At 46.0% G+C, this 18,032-nt stretch overlaps 1 protein-coding gene across 1 annotated transcript in view; it reads right to left on the bottom strand.

Annotated features, from left to right (window-relative positions):
* Positions 1–734: 734 nt before the first annotated feature.
* The window catches only part of lrrfip1b (leucine rich repeat (in FLII) interacting protein 1b), a 32,921-nt gene continuing 15,623 nt past the window's right edge, over positions 735–18,032 (bottom strand). Inside the window, exons 12-19 of the mRNA XM_061715808.1 lie at positions 17,789–17,881; positions 11,940–12,032; positions 10,749–10,872; positions 4,552–4,601; positions 4,255–4,420; positions 2,357–2,436; positions 1,419–1,523; positions 735–845 (exon numbers count right to left, since the gene is read on the bottom strand). Of these exons, the coding sequence (XP_061571792.1) occupies positions 735–845; positions 1,419–1,523; positions 2,357–2,436; positions 4,255–4,420; positions 4,552–4,601; positions 10,749–10,872; positions 11,940–12,032; positions 17,789–17,881 (822 nt within the window). The remainder of the gene's footprint in view (positions 846–1,418; positions 1,524–2,356; positions 2,437–4,254; positions 4,421–4,551; positions 4,602–10,748; positions 10,873–11,939; positions 12,033–17,788; positions 17,882–18,032) is intronic.

Here is an 18,032-nt window from a genome sequence, read left to right as displayed (position 1 = left end):
TCTGAAGAAAGATTTCCAATTTCCTTCAGTCCTGGTGAATCTGGCGTCAGCGGTGGCTCACATGGTTCCATCGTCTCAAAGTGGGATTTTATGACCCCAAAGACACCAGAGGGGCCAGACCGGCATTGTCCCGGGACGGACCGTCACTGCTGGGCCAGGGCGTCTCTCTGTCCATCTCCCTACTAGCCAGGCACATTAGTGAAACCATCGTTCACTTTGTGAAACAAGCGCCAAATTTTCAATACAATACAATAAAATACAATACAAATTAAATATGGCTTCCAGTTTTCAAGATGGCGGGCCAATTTTGACTAATATTATCTGTTTTCTGTTGCAATTCGATCAGAAATGAAGTTTCTAAATTTTAACCGGATTAAAATCTAAAAGAAAAACATTTATAATAAATGTTTATGATGATCGCCGATCTACAAGCTCATAATGTGACACGTTGTGAGGTCAAAAAACACAAAAAACTGCTTTTGTGGCGGCCATTTTGGAAAACGGCAGCCATATTGTTTTTTTTGCGTGGCTAACAGGCTTTTTTGAAAAAGTAGACCTAGAACACACTTTGTGCAAAATTTGGTGCTTGTTTCACAAAGTGAACGATGGTTTCACTAATGTGCCTGGCTAGTTAGGACACGGTGTTAGGACGGACCGGCACTGCCTCAAGACGGACTGTCACTTCTTCAGGACGGACCGTCCTGCTGGGCCAGCAGGACCTTCATCTTCTCCTGTCACTGCTGGGCCAGCAGAGCGTTCCGGTTGGCCTTCATCTTCTCCAGGCGTTTGTTCAGGTGGATGTTGCTGGACTCCAGCTCCCCGATCCGACCCAGAGCCGAGCGAAGCTGCAGGGAAGAGAAACGTGGACACGGTTTTTGAGAGATTTGTTCTTAACTCATTCACTGCCATTGACGCCATATGGCGTCAATTATGCTGGCGCAACTTGTCAGTAAATATCAGGCCAGTAGATGGCAGCAAATGTCCTATTTGGATGAGTGATCGTGGGGGGGGGGGGGGCTAGAAGAGGAAGAGGAAGAAGGAAGACGTGCAGAAGAGAAATGGCGAGACAAAAGAGAGACGACACAGAGAAATACCGGCAGCTTCTTTTTTTTCTTTCTTTTTTTGGGTCCAAACCTTGTGTTTTCGCTGAAACCACCCTATGTTCTACTGCTGATATCTAAAGAACAGAAAATGATAAACACTTTTTTTCCCTTATGTTCACGAGAGTCTAAAGTTTCTTGACGTAGTTTCAATGTTTATGTACTCCTAAAACTCAATATTCTGTGGGTCTTTGAAATCAGCCAAAATGCCCAAAAACTGGCAGTTTGGAGCTCTCTGCTCTGAAAATGGCTGGCAGTCAATGAGTTAATTTCACGTTATGTGATGGTTTAGGTCCCAGATATAGGAGAAGGACTCACCTCCCTCTGCAGCTTCCTCTTCTCCACCTTCAGCTCGTCTTCAATCTTCTCAGCGTTCTCCGACGCCAGCCGGTACCGACTCACCTGGCCCTCCAGACGGATCACCTGTGGAGGAGAAGGAGTGAAGGACACCGATGTTAATGTTTCCTGACAGGAACTGAACCCTGAGAGGTGAACGTTGTCTGGAATGATCCAGAACTGCATCGTGGTACCAGGTTCTTGTGGAATACAGATTAACGTCAGCTAATGTTGACGTTGTTCCACCTAAAACTAGTTCTGCTGCTACGATTGTCTGTCATGACGTTGGAAACAAAGAGAGTCCCGACTTCTGAGTTGTGAATAAAAACTTAATCATGCTTGTAACCCTGTTGTTTAAACTTTCTAGGACGGCTGAGACCAGTTCTGGTTGGTCTGGAAGGTTTTCGGTTTGGTTAGAAGGTTCTGGGTTGGTCTGGGAGGTTCTGGGTTGGTACTGAAGGGTCTCTATTGGTCTAGAAAGGGTTTTTGAATTTGTTTTGGAAGGTTTCCGGTTAGCCTAGAGCAGGAGTCAGCAACCCAAAATGTTTTAGATCCATATTGGACCAAAAACACAAAAAACAAATGTCTGGAGCCGCAAAAAATGAAATGTCTTGTATCAGAATTAGAATGAAGAAACACATGCTGCATGTTTCTATATTAGTTAGAACTGGAGGAAGATTTATTTTTCATTATGCACTTTGAGAAAAAAGTCGAAATGTCGAGAAAAAAGTCAAAATTTCAAGAAAAAGGTTGAAATGTCGGCGTTAATGTTTCCTGGGGAGGAGAAGGACGTTACTAATGTTTCCTGACAGGAACTGAACCCTAAGAGGTGGATGTTGTCTGTAATGATCCAGAAATGCATTGTATTGTTATATTCCTCAAGAGTAACAACCCCAGGCTGGTCCGGCTGAGAAACTCACGTTCTGCTCCAGAGCCGTCACTTCCTGCTCAGATTTCACCAGCTTGAACTTGAGTTCGCTCATCTGTCGGTTGGCGTCTCCTGAGGAGACAAACGGATGAATCTCTGGGTCTCCAGCAGACGTGTCGTCAACAAACATCTGACACGTTACCGTAGGTGCACAAACTTCAGGTAAGTCATTAATATACAGACTAAATAACAGAGGACCCAGAGTTGAACCCTGAGGTACACCAATATTATTATCAACCATTTGATTTTCTTGTCAATGCGAACACATTGCTCTCTATCTGTCAAATATGATTTTATCCATTTAATTACATCAGGTGAAAAATTAAACTTTGACAACTTGGTAATTAAAACCTCATGATCGACTATGTCAAAGCCTTTTTCTTTAAATCAAGGAAGATGGCGCCCACCACACGTCCCCTTGTCCAATTTAGTTTTAATATTTTCCAGAAGAAAACAATTTGCAGTTTCTGTAGAATGATGACCTCGAAATCCAAATTGCATAGGATGCAGTGAGAAGGAAGTAGCATTCAAATATAATGTTATCTGTTCAGAAATCCATTTTTCTACCAGAAGACTCCTCAACATTCTTAATATGCCCAACCCAGATACTCCGGAGGTGGTGGTTTCACTCGACGCAGAAAAGGCCTTCGACAGGGTGGAGTGGAAGTATCTCTTTGAAATCATGAGAAGATTTGGCCTGGGGGAGGAATTCATCTTTTGGGTTAAGTTACTGTACTCTGCCCCAATGGCATCAGTGCAAACAAACAATATGCAATCACCCTCTTTCCCCCCTTCATCGAGGCACTAGACAGGGCTGTCCGCTGTCGCTGTTGCTGTTCGCAATTGCGATAGAACCCTTAGCCATTTGGCTATGCGCGGATGAGGGCTTTGAGGGCATTAGACGGTTGACACCACACACACTGGTTAAAGCCTTTTTAAAAGTAAGTACTCTATTGACTTTGTACAACAGTTTAATTTATTCCCATATCTCTTATTGTAATTTAATTTGGGCAATCATCCTTCTTTATAACAACCTATTTATAAACTCCAAAAATCTTTAGTAAGAATTGCAACTAACTCTCCACGTTTAACACCGTCCAACCCTCTGTTTAAAACATTATCTGCATTCAAAAGAAAGCTGAAAAAAAGTTTATAGGTTTTTAATATATGTGTTTTTCATTCACCATTATTCAAATATATTTCTAAGCTATTTAATTGTATTCTGAAGTTATCAGTTATACTGGATAGGCTTCAGAATCCAATTTAAAATTGTATCACTTGCATATAAAGCCCAAAACGGCTTAGCTCCGCAGTATTTACAAGACCTGATAGAGCCTTATGTTCCTGGCAGAGCTCTCTGCTCTCAGAGTGCAGGTTTACTCGTAGTTCCTAGAGTATCTAAATGTAGATTTGGAGGGCGGGCGTTCTGCTATCAGGCACCACTACTATGGAACCAACTTCCAATCTGGGTTAAGGAGGCTGACACCACCTCCACCTTTAAAACTAAACTTAAAACCTTTCTGTTTAGTAAAGCCTATAGTTAGTGTTTAGTAAACCTCTAGCTGGTGTTGGTAAATCTCTAGGTAGTGTAAACTCTAGTGTGTTAGAGTCAGTAGTCATAGTTGAAAAGGAAAGATCCTGGAGGCAACTATGTCGTATTAGACCCTATATAGATAAAATTGAATTGAATTGAATTGAATAGGCCTATGGATTGTGCTTATATGGTTTTGTGAATTATTGTTTTTTTATTTTCTCTTGTTTTTAGGAGGGGGAGTCGTTTATAAGCCCCTTGGGGTTTTTTATGACTCTCCTGCTCATCTTTTCTTAACTTTTTCCTCTGTGTAATGTTCCTTTTTACGAGTGCAAACAATAAAACAAACCAAAACTCACTCTGCAGGTCCAGCAGATGAGCAGCCATCCCGTTCTCCAGCCCGTCCCGATCCGGCCCCTGGATCTGGTCCCGGACTGGCCCCCGGTCCGGCCCCCAGTCCCGGTCCGGCCCCCGGTCCCGGTCCGGCCCGGTCCGCCGGTGCAGCTGCGACTGCAGTAGCCTCACCTGTCCACAGGGGGGCGTCAGCATCCGTTCATCTGTAACCTGCTGATTCCAGCTCCGCTGGTCTCACCTGATCCCGTAAACTCTCCCGTAAACTCTCACCTGATCCCGTAAACTCTCCCGTAAACTCTCACCTGATCCCGTAAACTCTCTCGTTCCTCGAACAGCTTCTTCAGTCGCAGCTCTGAAACAGAAATCAAACAGGAAGTGAACCGTGGGTTCAGGATGAAACGATTGAAAAGTGCAGCACGTCCCGTTTTTACCACTGGATTATAAGGTTTGGACCGTCTTGAGGGTTAGAATCCGGGTCCACCAACGGTGGAGCTTCTGGGACTTTGGCTGGATTGTACGTCGTCATGGTCTGATCACATCAACAGAGCTGTTGCCATGGCAACTGATGAAGCATTGTGCAGGTTGCCCCAGTCCTACCTCCTGCAGGGCTTTGAACTAGGACCCAACACCTTTGCTTCAACTTCCTATCAGACCTTGGAAGTTGCCTCAAACAGATTTGGAACTTAGTGACAGTCATGCCAAATGCCCGATGGGGACATTTGGCCACAGATCACATCCAACTGTAAATTACTTTTCGTCTGTGACCTATTGTCTCACACAAGTTCCGGCGTCTTGAATCCCTGCCGAGACAGGCACCGTGGGAGTGGCTTTGACTTCCAGCTCCTGCAGAGACGAGGACTCAATACCATATATGGACTTCCTGACCCAGGGGGCAGTCCCGAATTGGAAGATCACAGGCTTCTTGTATAAAAACCCTGCTGTAAAATCTCTCGGGGTCGGCATTTCAACCTGACTCTGGTCTGTGTAGGTCCGCTCACCGCCGGCTGGATAAAACTCACTATACCACAAAGCGGACTTCTGAAATGGTTTGGTAAATTCCTCAACACAACGCGTAAAAGTGCAGCATTTTTTCAACACGGTTGTTTCATCAAGTTGTTAGTTAATTGGTTTTGTGTCATTTAGATTACTGTTCAGGTGTTTAGTCTGCTGCATCCAGCAGTCTTCTAACAAAACTACAAGTGGCTCAAAACCAGGCTGCAGGAAAAGTTCCTGGTTGTTGCAGAAATGCATGAACGTCTCTCCTGGCTGAGGATTGAGGATAAATACTAATGTACTGAAATACTTCCATAGGATTATTAATATTTCTCTATAATAATAGACACACTGTTGGCTGTTTAGGACAAATAAACAAGAAAGGTAAGCTCAATAAATGATTCTCTGTGCAGTATTTTTTGGCGAGTCTTTACCAATTTATGGCCTGGTATGAGTTGCATATTGGCAAAAAATTAAAAATAAAATAACGTTGTTGCCCCCCCCCCAATCCTGACATGGATCTGCACCCCTGCATTGGAGAAACTACGTTTCTACATTTTCTGTTATCTCTTCTCTGATTTTCTTCTCTTTTCTTTGTTACCACTGTTTTTATGTTTCTTCTTGGTGACTTGCTTTGGCCTGGGGAGTTCAGTTCAGCATTTACAGATATCTGGCTCCCTCTAGTGGTGACATGGTGTAACGTCTAGACCTGAATGGAAGACGACCAACACTTCTTCAGTCTCATTTCAATGTAAAAAACACTGTCTTATATTCAGGCCGATACAGTAAAGCAAATTTGACGACATGAGGGCGTTCTAGCGGCTAGCTTACCGCCAGTGGTGGACAGTAACGGAGTAAATTTACTTGAGTACTGTACTTAAGTACATATCCAGAGGATTTGTACTTTACTTGAGTATTAGATTTCTTTGGTACTTATTACTCTTACTTGAATACATTTCCAAGACAAATATTTTTACTTTTACTCGAGTAAATTTCTAGGAAGGCTGAAAAGTACTCAGTGCAACTGGTTTCAAAGAGTTAATTCTCAGAAACAAGAGATAAAAGATCCTTAAATTAATTTAGAAAAAATATAGTAATTTACTGATGTAAAAAATAAGAAATGTACTCTTACTCTTACTCTTACTTTTACTTAAAGTAAATTTAAAAGCATTTACGTTTGGATACTTACGTACCTTTAAAAGCAAGTACTTTTCTACTCTTACTCGAGTAATATTTTGACTGAGCTACTTTTACTTGTAACGGAGTAAATTTTGACCAGTAGTATTTGTACTCTTACTTAAGTACTGGGATCGAGTACTCTGTCCACCTCTGCTTACCGCCAACAGCACGACCCACAAACCGACAGAAAGACGACTCTCAGCTCAGTCAGGTACGACGTTTATTGATCATTTCATTGATTGTGAAACAGAAACAATTCCAGTTTCTCACAGTTGACGTCATGTTTGTTTTGAAAAATCACAACTTTGATCATTTTAACAAACTGTTTCCGTTCCGGAGGAAAGCTGAGAGGCTTAAGCTGGAGTTATGGTTCTGCGTCAAAACGACGCCGTGCCTACAGCGTGTGGTTTGGGTCCACGCAGACCACACGCCGTCACTGACGCCGTCACTGACGCCGTCACTGACGTCACCTCCCGAAAATTGTAACTAGGCGTGGAGGCGACGCAGACGAGAGGCTGTGATTGGTTCTTGGAAGCAACGCATTTCCGGTTTCCGGTTTGAAGCAGTCGGGAACTTTCAGCCTCTTTTCTTCGTGTATGTGTGATTTTTTTTCGTTTTGGTTTTTTGCACAATAGTTGTTCTTATCTCTTTGATTCACTGTGACCGGAAAAGTCGGATAAACCATTCTGAAAAAGATTGCTAACTAGCGGTCACGGCGACGGCGTCAGGGCGACGGCGTCACGGCGACACGGCGACGGCGTCACGGCGACGGCGTCGGCGTCAGGGTCAGGGCGACGGCGTCACGGCGACAGCGTCACCGCGACGGCGTCACGGCTACGGCGTCACGGCGACGGCATCACGGCGACGGCGACGGCGTCACGGAGACGCCGTCACGGCGACGGCGTCACGGAGACGACGTCACGGCGACAGCGTCACGGCGACGGCGTCACGGCGACGGCGTCACGGCGACGGCGTCGGCGTCACGGCGACGGCGTCACGGCGACGGCGTCACGGCGACGGCGTCACGGCGACGGCGTCACGGCGACGGCGTCACGGCGACGGCGTCACGGCGACGGCGTCAAGGCGACGGCGTCACGGCGACGGCGTCACGGCGACGGCGTCAAGGCGACGGCGTCACGGCGACGGCGTCACGGCGACGGCGACGGCGTCACGGCGACGGCGTCACGGCGGCGGCGACGGCGTCACGGCGACGGAGTCACGGCGACGGCGTCACGGCGACGGCTACGGCGACGGCGTCACGGCCATGGCGTGTGCACAGCGTTGGTTTGACGCAGAACCATAATTCAGCCTTAACAAAGGCTCTAGGAAACGCTGCAGTCGCCGCCCTCGTATTTCCTGCCGGCTCCTCGTCCTCGTCTTCGTCCCGCGCCGCCCCCTGCTGGACGGACGTCCTGGTCCTGGTCCTGGACCACGTCCTCCATCCCGATGGGACTACGCCGCGCCGCCAGCGGGACCAGCTCCTCGTCCGCCTCCTCGCAGCTGTCCGTGTCTCCGGCCGCCGGCTTGTCCGGAGAACCGCGGACTAGCGGGACTAGCGGCGGCGCTGCCGGGACTAGCGGGACCAGCGGTTCCTCCGGGAGCTTCAGCAGCTCTGGAACCGCCAAGGCCTTGAGTTCCTCCGCCGTCGTCTCAAGGAGCCTCCGGACTTTAGAACTCGGTCTGGACGGAGGAATCGACGGGGCCGTCGGACCCCTGGAAGAACCGGAAGAACCGGCAGAACCAGCAGAACCGGGAACCCTGGAGGCCCCGGGGAGCCCCTGGTACCACGACTCCATCGCTGGAGAACCCTGGTACCCCGACTCCATCGCTGGGGGCTGGAACGGTTCAGCAAAGTAAGACTCGATGAAAACAAACTCCTCGGAGGAGTTCATGAGGGAATGGGAACTGGACCTGGACTCTCTGGAGGTCTCAGGGTCCGGCAGAGGGAATCCCTTCCTCCCTTGTTCCTTATTGATCAGAGAACCAGAGGGTCCAGGGATCTCCGGAGGTCCAGGGATCTCCGGAGATCCGCTTGGACGGCCTTGCCGGCACTGCCGACACTCGGGGGTCTGGTCCTGCAGGTCCTGCAGGTCCAGGTCCGACCCGGACTCGTTCTCAGCCCCGATGTTCAGGGTCTTCTCCAGATCGGAGCTCCAGCGGTGAAGAGAGCTCAGGATTTCTGAGAAGATCCTGGAAACCTCGGCCGCCTGGCCCCGGTTATCGGCCAGTCCCTGCAGCCCTGTGAGTGTGTGATCCAGACTGGTCCAGATCTGGACCTCCGGACGGACCTGGACCTGCACCTGGTCCTCCGGACGGACCTGGACCTGGTCTCCCTGGACTTGGACCTGGTCTCCCTGGACCGGTTCGTGAACCTTCGGTTCCTCCAGTTCCTCCAGTTCCTCAGGAAGAGACGCATCCTCCACGTCTTGTTCCAGTTCCGACTCGTTCTTGATTCCGTCGGCGTTTGCAGCAACTTCCGGACCCGGTTCCCCGGACTCCGGACGATTCTGGTTCCCTGAAGTCTGAGTACCGGCATCCCTAAAGTCTCCCGGTCCCCCGTCCAGATCCAGATCCCCTGCAGAGTTCTTCCTCTGCTCCAGAACCCCGGGAACTTCTGGACTCTGGTCCGACAGGAAGTTCAGCTTCCCGGCGGCTAACAGACCCAACACCACGGCTCGGTTCTCCAGGACCAGGTCTCTGGCCGGTCTGGGGGGGACCAGTCTGGATCCCGGGACCCGGAGAGCCGGCGTGGCCGAGCGGCTGGGGGGTCGGAGGTCACGGGGGTCCCGGGGCTCGTCCTTCGTCCTCCTGACTCCTCGGTCGGTTCTGGCCGGAGGTTTCCTGCAGGGATCCTTCTCCGCTCCCTTGCTCCTGGACTTCTTGTTTTCCTCGGCCCTGGGGGGTTTTTCGGTGCTCTGTTTGTCTCTGGTTCTGGTTTGGTCGTTCGTGGAGGTGTGGGGAGATTGCGGGCGTTTGGAGACCTTGCAGCGTCCGGTCTTCGCCTGCCCCGGGCGGGTTTTCCCTGAAAGACCACGAGGAGACATTGGAGGACCGAACAACCGTCACCACGATGGAAGAGAGGAAAGGAGAGGAATCAAGCGGTTTGATCACCGAGGAATTACAGCACCTTGGTTGGATCTTCTGCAGACGACGACTTGTTAGGAGTTAGAAACAACCTGGAATCACCACCTTATGATCACACCGTTTAAATCAGACCAAGACCGTCACGACGATGGAACAGAGGAAATGAGAGGACGGGAATCAACCCATTTGATCACTGAGGAATTACAGCACCTTGGTTGCAGACGATGGTGGATTTTTAGGAGTTAGAAACAACCTGGAATCACCACCTTATGATCACACCGTTTAAATCACCAGAAACAGGTTTGATCAGGTCAGTAGAGAAGTAGAAACGTTTAGTAAACTTCACTCAAGTTGGAACCTTTGGACGGTGAGGGTTTTGTGACTTTTGCAGTTATGGACTTATGGACGACCAAAACGGACATGGAATAATCTGAGACCCCGGTGCCTTCACATATTGATTGTTTTGTAATCCATGACTGAAACCCTGCTGGGTCAGAAAACCCACCAAGGAGTCGGGGTCAGATACCTGCAGGTTACTGTGGTGGTTAAACCCACCAGAGGTCAAAGGTGGGTCAAAACCAGACCTTTATTCTGCTTCACAAGGAACATGGGACAAAACTAGACTCCCTCAGCACCAGAACAGGAACAGACTGCAGAGCATCTTTATGCTCTAAAATCATCGGCCTGCCGGTCAGAACTCTGTCTGTGGTTTTCAACCAGCAGGCCCTCAGCCAGGCAGATAAAATCATGAAGGACCCCTCCCACATACTCCATCCTGCATTCCAGTGTTTCCCCTCCAGGAGGCGCCTGCGCTGCGTCGCCTGCAGGACTGAGAGGAGGAGAGACACTTTTGTCCCCAAAGCTACCCTGCTCTTTAATTCCAGCTGCTAAACTCACCCCCCACATCCCTGTTCATTTTATTCTATTTTATTTCTTGTTCTATTTGAGATTTTCAACGTCTTGCTGCTCAGTTGTCTTGCAATTGCCCCTCGGGATGAATAAAGTTTTCTGAATCTGAATCTGAATCTAAACCACAGCTGGACCAGAACTAGACCACACCTAGACGAGAACTATTCAATTCAATTAAATTGTATTTATATAGCGTCTTTTACAACAAAAGTTATCTCTAGGCGCTTTCCAGAGACCAGAACACGACCCCCGAGATGTTAAACCTCTCACCGTCCAAACTGACCGTTTGTTACAAAGCTGTTGTTAGTGTTAGTCCGGTTAAGCAGGTTCTTACCCAGAATGCTCTCTCTGCCGCCCTGCGGCGACTCCTCGGCCAATTGGGAGGAAGATTCTGAGATGACATCATCGTCGCGGGCCGGTTCTCCGTTGGTCACGTCGGGGGCGTCGACTCCGTGTTTCTGTTGAGAGAGTCGTTCATGACAGATTAGTTGATCCCAGTAGAAACTGTAAAGATGAACTATAACATTTCAGGAAATGTTGACATGGGCCCTACTGGCTCAATATCTCAAAAGCTGTAAATAACAGCCTAATGAAACCTCAGTATGTCGTCGTCCACACCGTCCCGAGTCTTTTAACGTTGGATCGATGTCTCTGCGATATCGCGTTGCCGAGCAACAAGCGCCCAAAGTTCCGTTAGCATCAAAATTAGAATAGTTAAATATCTCAAAAACCGTAATAGCTAGCATGATGAGACTAAAATCTGTTGCAGTACAACGGGTCCCGGGTTTTTAATGTTGTAATGATGTCTGTACGATAAACCGTTGCCTAGCAACAAGCGTCCAAAATAAAAGGGATTTTTTTTTAAATTGAAAGTTAAATATCGGTAAATATTGGTTAAATAACTGTAATAATTAGCATGATGACGTTGTAGGTTCCTTTAGTGACAATCGAGCCGAGTGATTGTAAATTTGAACGCTGTCTCTACGATAAAGTTCGGCCGAGCAATAAGCGCCGTAATCTTCGCCGCAATTTTCGCCGCAATTTTCGCCTTTTTTTTATTTTGCTTTTTGCCATCTAGCGTTGCCACGGTAACACTTTTGACTGAGAAAAGTAATGCCCATCGAGGCACGATGGACACACATCCAACGATGTATGCCATGCATGGGTGCACGTTCTGGTTCGGGAAGCATTAACGGACGAAAAAGCGTGCGGAATAATTAAAATAAGCGGAAGAAAAGGGAAAGCGTTTCTGGATACTAATATATCGCCTTTATTTTTCAGGTTTATTCGGTTTTATGTTTTGGTGATTTTTTTCTTCCGCATTTTTTCTTGCGCAGGGGGATTTTTGCCACTTTAGCTTTCTAGCAAAATGCTAGCAACATTTCCCTTCGGGCCGTTTTGGACAATTGTAATTTCGGCATGCCACTAATTTTCTAGAAGAAAACTCGAAGAAAGTTTGGAAGATGAAGCAGAAAGTTAATCAGGTGAGAGTTAAGACCGTTCATGTTGATGAACGAGTGAATACCTGCAGCCACTCCCTCAGCCGGACGACCTCGTCCTGCAGACGGTCGCGATCGATCCGAACGATGTCGGACACTTCGCTCTGCCGCTCTAGCGCCTTAGCAAGGTTAGCGAGGTGGCGAGGGAAGGAAGGAAGGAAGGAGTTAGTGAGGAAAGACAGGAAACAGGAAATGGAGAGAAATGTTAGAAAGTGTTTCCAGAGGCAGAGCTGAACTTTCTGGTGATTCACCGTCCAATCAGGACGTTACAAACACGAACGCTAGAACTTCGCTGCCACTTTTACCTCTGAACATTTCCCGCTAGTTTTATCTCTGAACATTTCCAGCTAGTTTTGCCTCTTAACATTTCCGCTAGTTTTATCTCTGAACATTTCCCGCTAGTTTTATCTTTTAACATTTCCCGCTAGTTTTATCTTTTAACATTTCCCGCTAGTTTTATCCCTGAACATTTCCCGCTAGTTTTATCTCTGAACATTTCCCGCTAGTTTTATCTCTTAACATTTCCTGCTAGTTTTATATCTGAACATTTCCTGCTAGTTTCATCTCTGAACATTTCCCGCTAGTTTTATCTCTGAACATTTCCCGCTAGTTTTATCTCTGAACATTTCCTGCTAGTTTTATCTCTGAACATTTCCTGCTAGTTTTATCTCTGAACATTTCCTGCTAGTTTTATCTCTGAACATTTCCCGCTAGTTTTATCTCTTAACAGCGTGCCTTAACAGGTGCAGCGTTATAGAGGCGTTAACCAAGATAACCTTGTAAAAATTAAAACCAATGCACATTTGGTACCAATTACAGACCGAAAAATTAGATGCGGACTACTAAATATACGATCATTAAGCTCTAAGTCTCTGTTAGTAAATGATATAATTACAGAGAGCAGGAGTGATATTTTCTGCTTAACAGAAACATGGTTACAGGAGGAAGAGTATGTTAGTTTGAATGAATCAACTCCGCCCGGCTACTTTAATCATCACATTCCTAGAAGCACGGGCCGAGGCGGAGGAGTCGCAGCAATTTATAACTCCGGTCTCCAAACAAAAATTGAACCCAAGTGCAACTATAATACATTTGAAAGCCTCATGCTTGGTCTGAAATTTCCGAGCCGGAAATCAGAGAAGCCAGTTGTGTTAGTGGTAGTGTACCGGCCCCCTGCTGGTGCGTATCTGGAGTTTTTGTCTGAATTTTCAGATTTCCTTTCTGGATTATTGATCAGCACAGATAAATTCATCATAGTGGGTGATTTTAACATTCATATGGATGTTGAAAGCGATAATCTTAAATTAGCCTTCGATTCTCTTCTAGAATCAATGGGTATCTCACAAAAAGTGGATAAACCGACGCACTGTTTTAATCATACTCTCGATCTCGTTCTCACCTACGGTGTTGAAACTGATGGTCTGTTGGTGTCACCTGTAAACTCCCTTTTATCCGACCATTACTTAATAACGTTTGAATTTAATTTTGTTGATGTTGAAGTGCAAAATAGGAGGTATTATTTTAGCAGATGTTTGTCTGATGAAGTTATTGTTAAATTTAGGGAGGCCATTGCTTATCTTACGACAGTGCGAAATAGTGATGTAGTCGAGGCCAGTGACCTGGGTTCTACCTCTGCAGATGTTGATTTCCTTGCTAGTAACACTGCTGATTTGTTGCATTCAGCTTTAGATGAAGTTGCTCCTTTGAAAAGGAGGGTTTCTAGCCACAGGAGCTTAACTCCCTGGTACAATTCAGATATCCGCATGTTGAAACAAAACGTGCGTAAAATGGAAAGGAAGTGGTACTCTTGTAGGTCTGTAGACTCTCATCGTGAATGGAAAGATATTCTAATAGTATATAAAAAAGCCATTCGCAAAGCCAGAACAGCTTATTATTCAACGCTGATAGAGGATAACAAAAGTAACCCACGTTTTCTGTTCAGCACTGTAGCCAGGCTGACAAAGAGTCACAACTCTGTTGAGCCGTGCATTCCTGCAGCTCTCAGTAGTGAGGACTTTATGGGCTTCTTCAACAGTAAAATCGCGAGAATTAGAGAAGAAATCAACCAGCCGGTTGTAGGTGTTTCTTCAGCTTTAGCGACTTCCCTAGGCTCTGACTTGTCTCTAGACTGTTTTGATCCTATAGACCTCCCTGAGCTGACTTCACTCGTTAATAGAGCTAAGTCAACCACATGTATGTTAGACCCCATCCCGACTCGTCTATTCAAACATGTTTTTTCTCTTATTGGTACGACAATACTGGACCAAATTAACCTATCCCTAAGTTTAGGATATGTACCACAGGTTTTCAAAGTCGCAGTAATTAAACCTTTACTTAAAAAACCTTCTCTTGACCCAGACACCTTAGCTAATTATAGACCAATTTCCAACCTTCCATTTGTGTCTAAAATTCTGGAAAAGGCAGTTTCAAGCCAGTTATGTGACTATTTGTATAGAAATGATCTGTTTGAAGTCTTTCAGTCAGGGTTCAGAATGCATCATAGCACAGAGACAGCACTTGTTCGAGTCACGAATGACCTCCTTATGGCCTCAGATAAGGGATTAGTGTCCATACTGGTTCTACTGGACCTCAGTGCTGCTTTTGACACTATAGATCATGGCATTTTACTGCACAGGTTAGAGCATGTTGTTGGGATTAAAGGGACAGCTCTATGTTGGTTTAAATCATATCTATCTGACAGGTTCCAGTTTGTTCATGTACATGAGGTTTCTTCAGAACAGTCAAGGGTCTGTTATGGTGTTCCGCAGGGTTCAGTGCTAGGGCCAATCTTGTTCAGTTTATACATGCAGCCGTTGGGAAGTATAATCCAGAATCACGGCATACACTTTCATTGTTATGCTGATGATACGCAGCTCTATTTGTCTATGAAGCCGGATGAAACAGAACCGTTAGTTAAACTTCAGGCATGTCTTAGGGACATCAAGGACTGGATGTCCAGAAATTTCCTGCTTCTAAATTCAGATAAAACAGAGGTTATCATTCTTGGTCCAGAGCATCTTAGGAAGGGATTAGATGGTGTTGCGATGGCTTCCAGTGCAACTGTGAGAAATCTTGGTGTTATTTTCGATCAGGATTTGTCGTTTAAACCATATGTCAATCAGGTTTGTAAAATAGCCTTTTTCCATCTCCGTAATATTGCAAAGATTAGGAAAATCCTCTCACAGAGTGATGCAGAAAAACTAGTTCATGCGTTTGTATCTTCTAGACTAGATTACTGTAATGTGTTGTTAGCAGGATGTCCAAGTAATTTGCTGAATAGGCTCCAGCTGATCCAAAATGCAGCAGCACGAGTACTGACAGGAATTAGCAGGAGAGACCACGTCTCTCCAGTGTTAGCGTCGCTCCATTGGTTACCCGTAAAATTCAGAATCCAATTTAAAATTTTATTACTTGCGTATAAAGCCCAAAACGGCTTAGCTCCGCATTATTTGCAAGACCTGATAGTGCCTTATGTTCCTGTCAGAGCTCTCCGTTCTCAGAGTGCAGGTTTACTCGTAGTTCCTAGAGTATCTAAATGTAGATTTGGAGGGCGGGCGTTCTGCTATCAGGCACCATTACTTTGGAACCAACTTCCAATCTGGGTTAAGGAGGCTGACTCCACCTCCACCTTTAAAACTAAACTTAAAACCTTTCTGTTTAGTAAAGCCTATAGTTAGTGTTTAGTAAACCTCTAGCTGGTGTTGGTAAATCTCTAGGTAGTGTAAACTTTAGTGTGTCAGAGTCGCTCCTGTAGTTTCTTGTGCTGGCCCCCCCTTCTCCTCCCTTTTCTCTCTTTTGTCCATGTTGCAGCATCCTTTGCCGGACACCGGAACCTGCAGGTGGTCGTGGGTGGCTTGTAGCTTGCATTACGGAGCACAAGTCTTTCCCTGACCCTGCACCCCAACCTGGGACTTGCTGATTGGGCCGGAGCTTCGGGAGCTGTGTGCTGGCCTGCGGTCCCCACCCCTGGTCATCCCGTTGCTGCCCCCCCCTTCTCCTCCCTTTTCTCTCTTTTGTCCTGCAGGTGGCCGTGGGTGGCTTGTAGCTTGCATTACGGAGCACAAGTCTTTTCCTGACCCTGCACCCCAACCTGGGACTTGCTGATTGGGCCGGAGCTTCGGGAGCTGTGTGCTGGCCTGCGGTCCCCACCCCCGGTCATCCCGTTGCTGCTTCCACCTGCCTGCTGTGCTGTTGCCGTCCCTGACCCACCAGTCTGGCCCTCGGCAGGAGGGTCCCCCCTGATGAGCCTGGTCCTGCTCAAGGTTTCTTCCCTCCTAAAGGGGAGTTTTTCCTTGCCACTGTTTGGCTTAAGGTTTTTCTCCCACTAGGGGAGTTTTTTACCTGCCATTGTTTATGTAATATCTGCTCGGGGGTCATGTTCTGGGTATGGGTCTCTGTAAAGCGTCTAGAGACAACTCTGTTGTATTAGACGCTATATAAATAAAATTGAATTGAATTGAATTAACATTTCCCGCTAGTTTTATCTCTGAACATTTCCCGCTAGTTTTATCTCTTAACATTTCCCGCTAGTTTTATCTCTGAACATTTCCTGCTAGTTTTATCTCTGAACATTTCCTGCTAGTTTCATCTCTGAACATTTCCCGCTAGTTTTATCTCTGAACGTTTCCCGCTAGTTTTATCTCTTAACATTTCCAGCTAGTTTTATCTCTTAACATTTCCCGCTAGTTTTATCTCTTAACATTTCCAGCTAGTTTTATCTCTGAACATTTCCCGCTAGTTTTATCTCTGAACATTTCCCACTAGTTTTATCTCTGAACATTTCCCGCTAGTTTTATCTCTGAACATTTCCCGCTAGTTTTATCTCTGAACATTTCCAGCTAGTTTTACCTCTGAACATTTCCCGCTAGTTTTATCTCTTAACATTTTGTGCTAGTTTTATCTCTGAACATTTCCCGCTAGTTTTATATCTGAACATTTCCCACTAGTTTTATCTCTGAACATTTCCCACTAGTTTTATCTCTTAACATTTCCTGCTAGTTTTATCTCTGAACATTTCCCACTAGTTTTATCTCTGAACATTTCCTGCTAGTTTTATCTCTGAACATTTCCCGCTAGTTTTATCTCTGAACATTTCCCACTAGTTTTATCTCTGAACATTTCCCGCTAGTTTTATCTCTGAACATTTCCCGCTAGTTTTATCTCTGAACATTTCCCGCTAGTTTTATCTCTGAACATTTCCAGCTAGTTTTATCTCTGAACATTTCCTGCTAGTTTCATCTCTGAACATTTCCCGCTAGTTTTATCTCTGAACGTTTCCCGCTAGTTTTATCTCTTAACATTTCCAGCTAGTTTTATCTCTTAACATTTCCCGCTAGTTTTATCTCTTAACATTTCCAGCTAGTTTTATCTCTGAACATTTCCCGCTAGTTTTATCTCTGAACATTTCCCACTAGTTTTATCTCTGAACATTTCCCGCTAGTTTTATCTCTGAACATTTCCCGCTAGTTTTATCTCTGAACATTTCCAGCTAGTTTTATCTCTGAACATTTCCCGCTAGTTTTATCTCTTAACATTTTGTGCTAGTTTTATCTCTGAACATTTCCCGCTAGTTTTATCTCTTAACATTTTGTGCTAGTTTTATCTCTGAACATTTCCTGCTAGTTTTATCTCTGAACATTTCCCGGTAGTTTCATCTCTGAACATTTCCCGCTAGTTTTATCTCTTAACATTTTGTGCTAGTTTTATCTCTGAACATTTCCCGCTAGTTTTATATCTTAACATTTCCCGGTAGTTTCATCTTTGAACATTTCCTGCTAGTTTCCTGTTTCCCTGCACTAAAGTTCCCCCAGGAACCAGTTCCAGCTGAACTGGTTCCCAGTTCCAGTTCTGCCTCTGCAAACGTAGAAATCTTTACCCCAATCTTCTTCTCCTTCCACTGCAGAACTTCCTGCAGGTCCGAGACTTCCTGAAGGTACGAGTCGCTTTTCAGACGTAGATCTGACACTTCCTGTCCAGCAGAGACCAGTAAAGACCAGTACAGACCAGTACAGACCAGTAAAGACCAGCAGGAGTCAGTAGAGACCAGTAGAGACCAGTAGAGTCCAGTAGGAGTCAGTAGAGACCAGTAGAGACCAGTAGAGACCAGTATAGACCAGTAG

Source organism: Cololabis saira, chromosome 24, assembly GCF_033807715.1.
Source record: "Cololabis saira isolate AMF1-May2022 chromosome 24, fColSai1.1, whole genome shotgun sequence".
Taxonomy (NCBI): Eukaryota; Metazoa; Chordata; class Actinopteri; order Beloniformes; family Belonidae; genus Cololabis; species Cololabis saira.
This window is presented reverse-complemented; position numbering and strand designations above follow the sequence as displayed.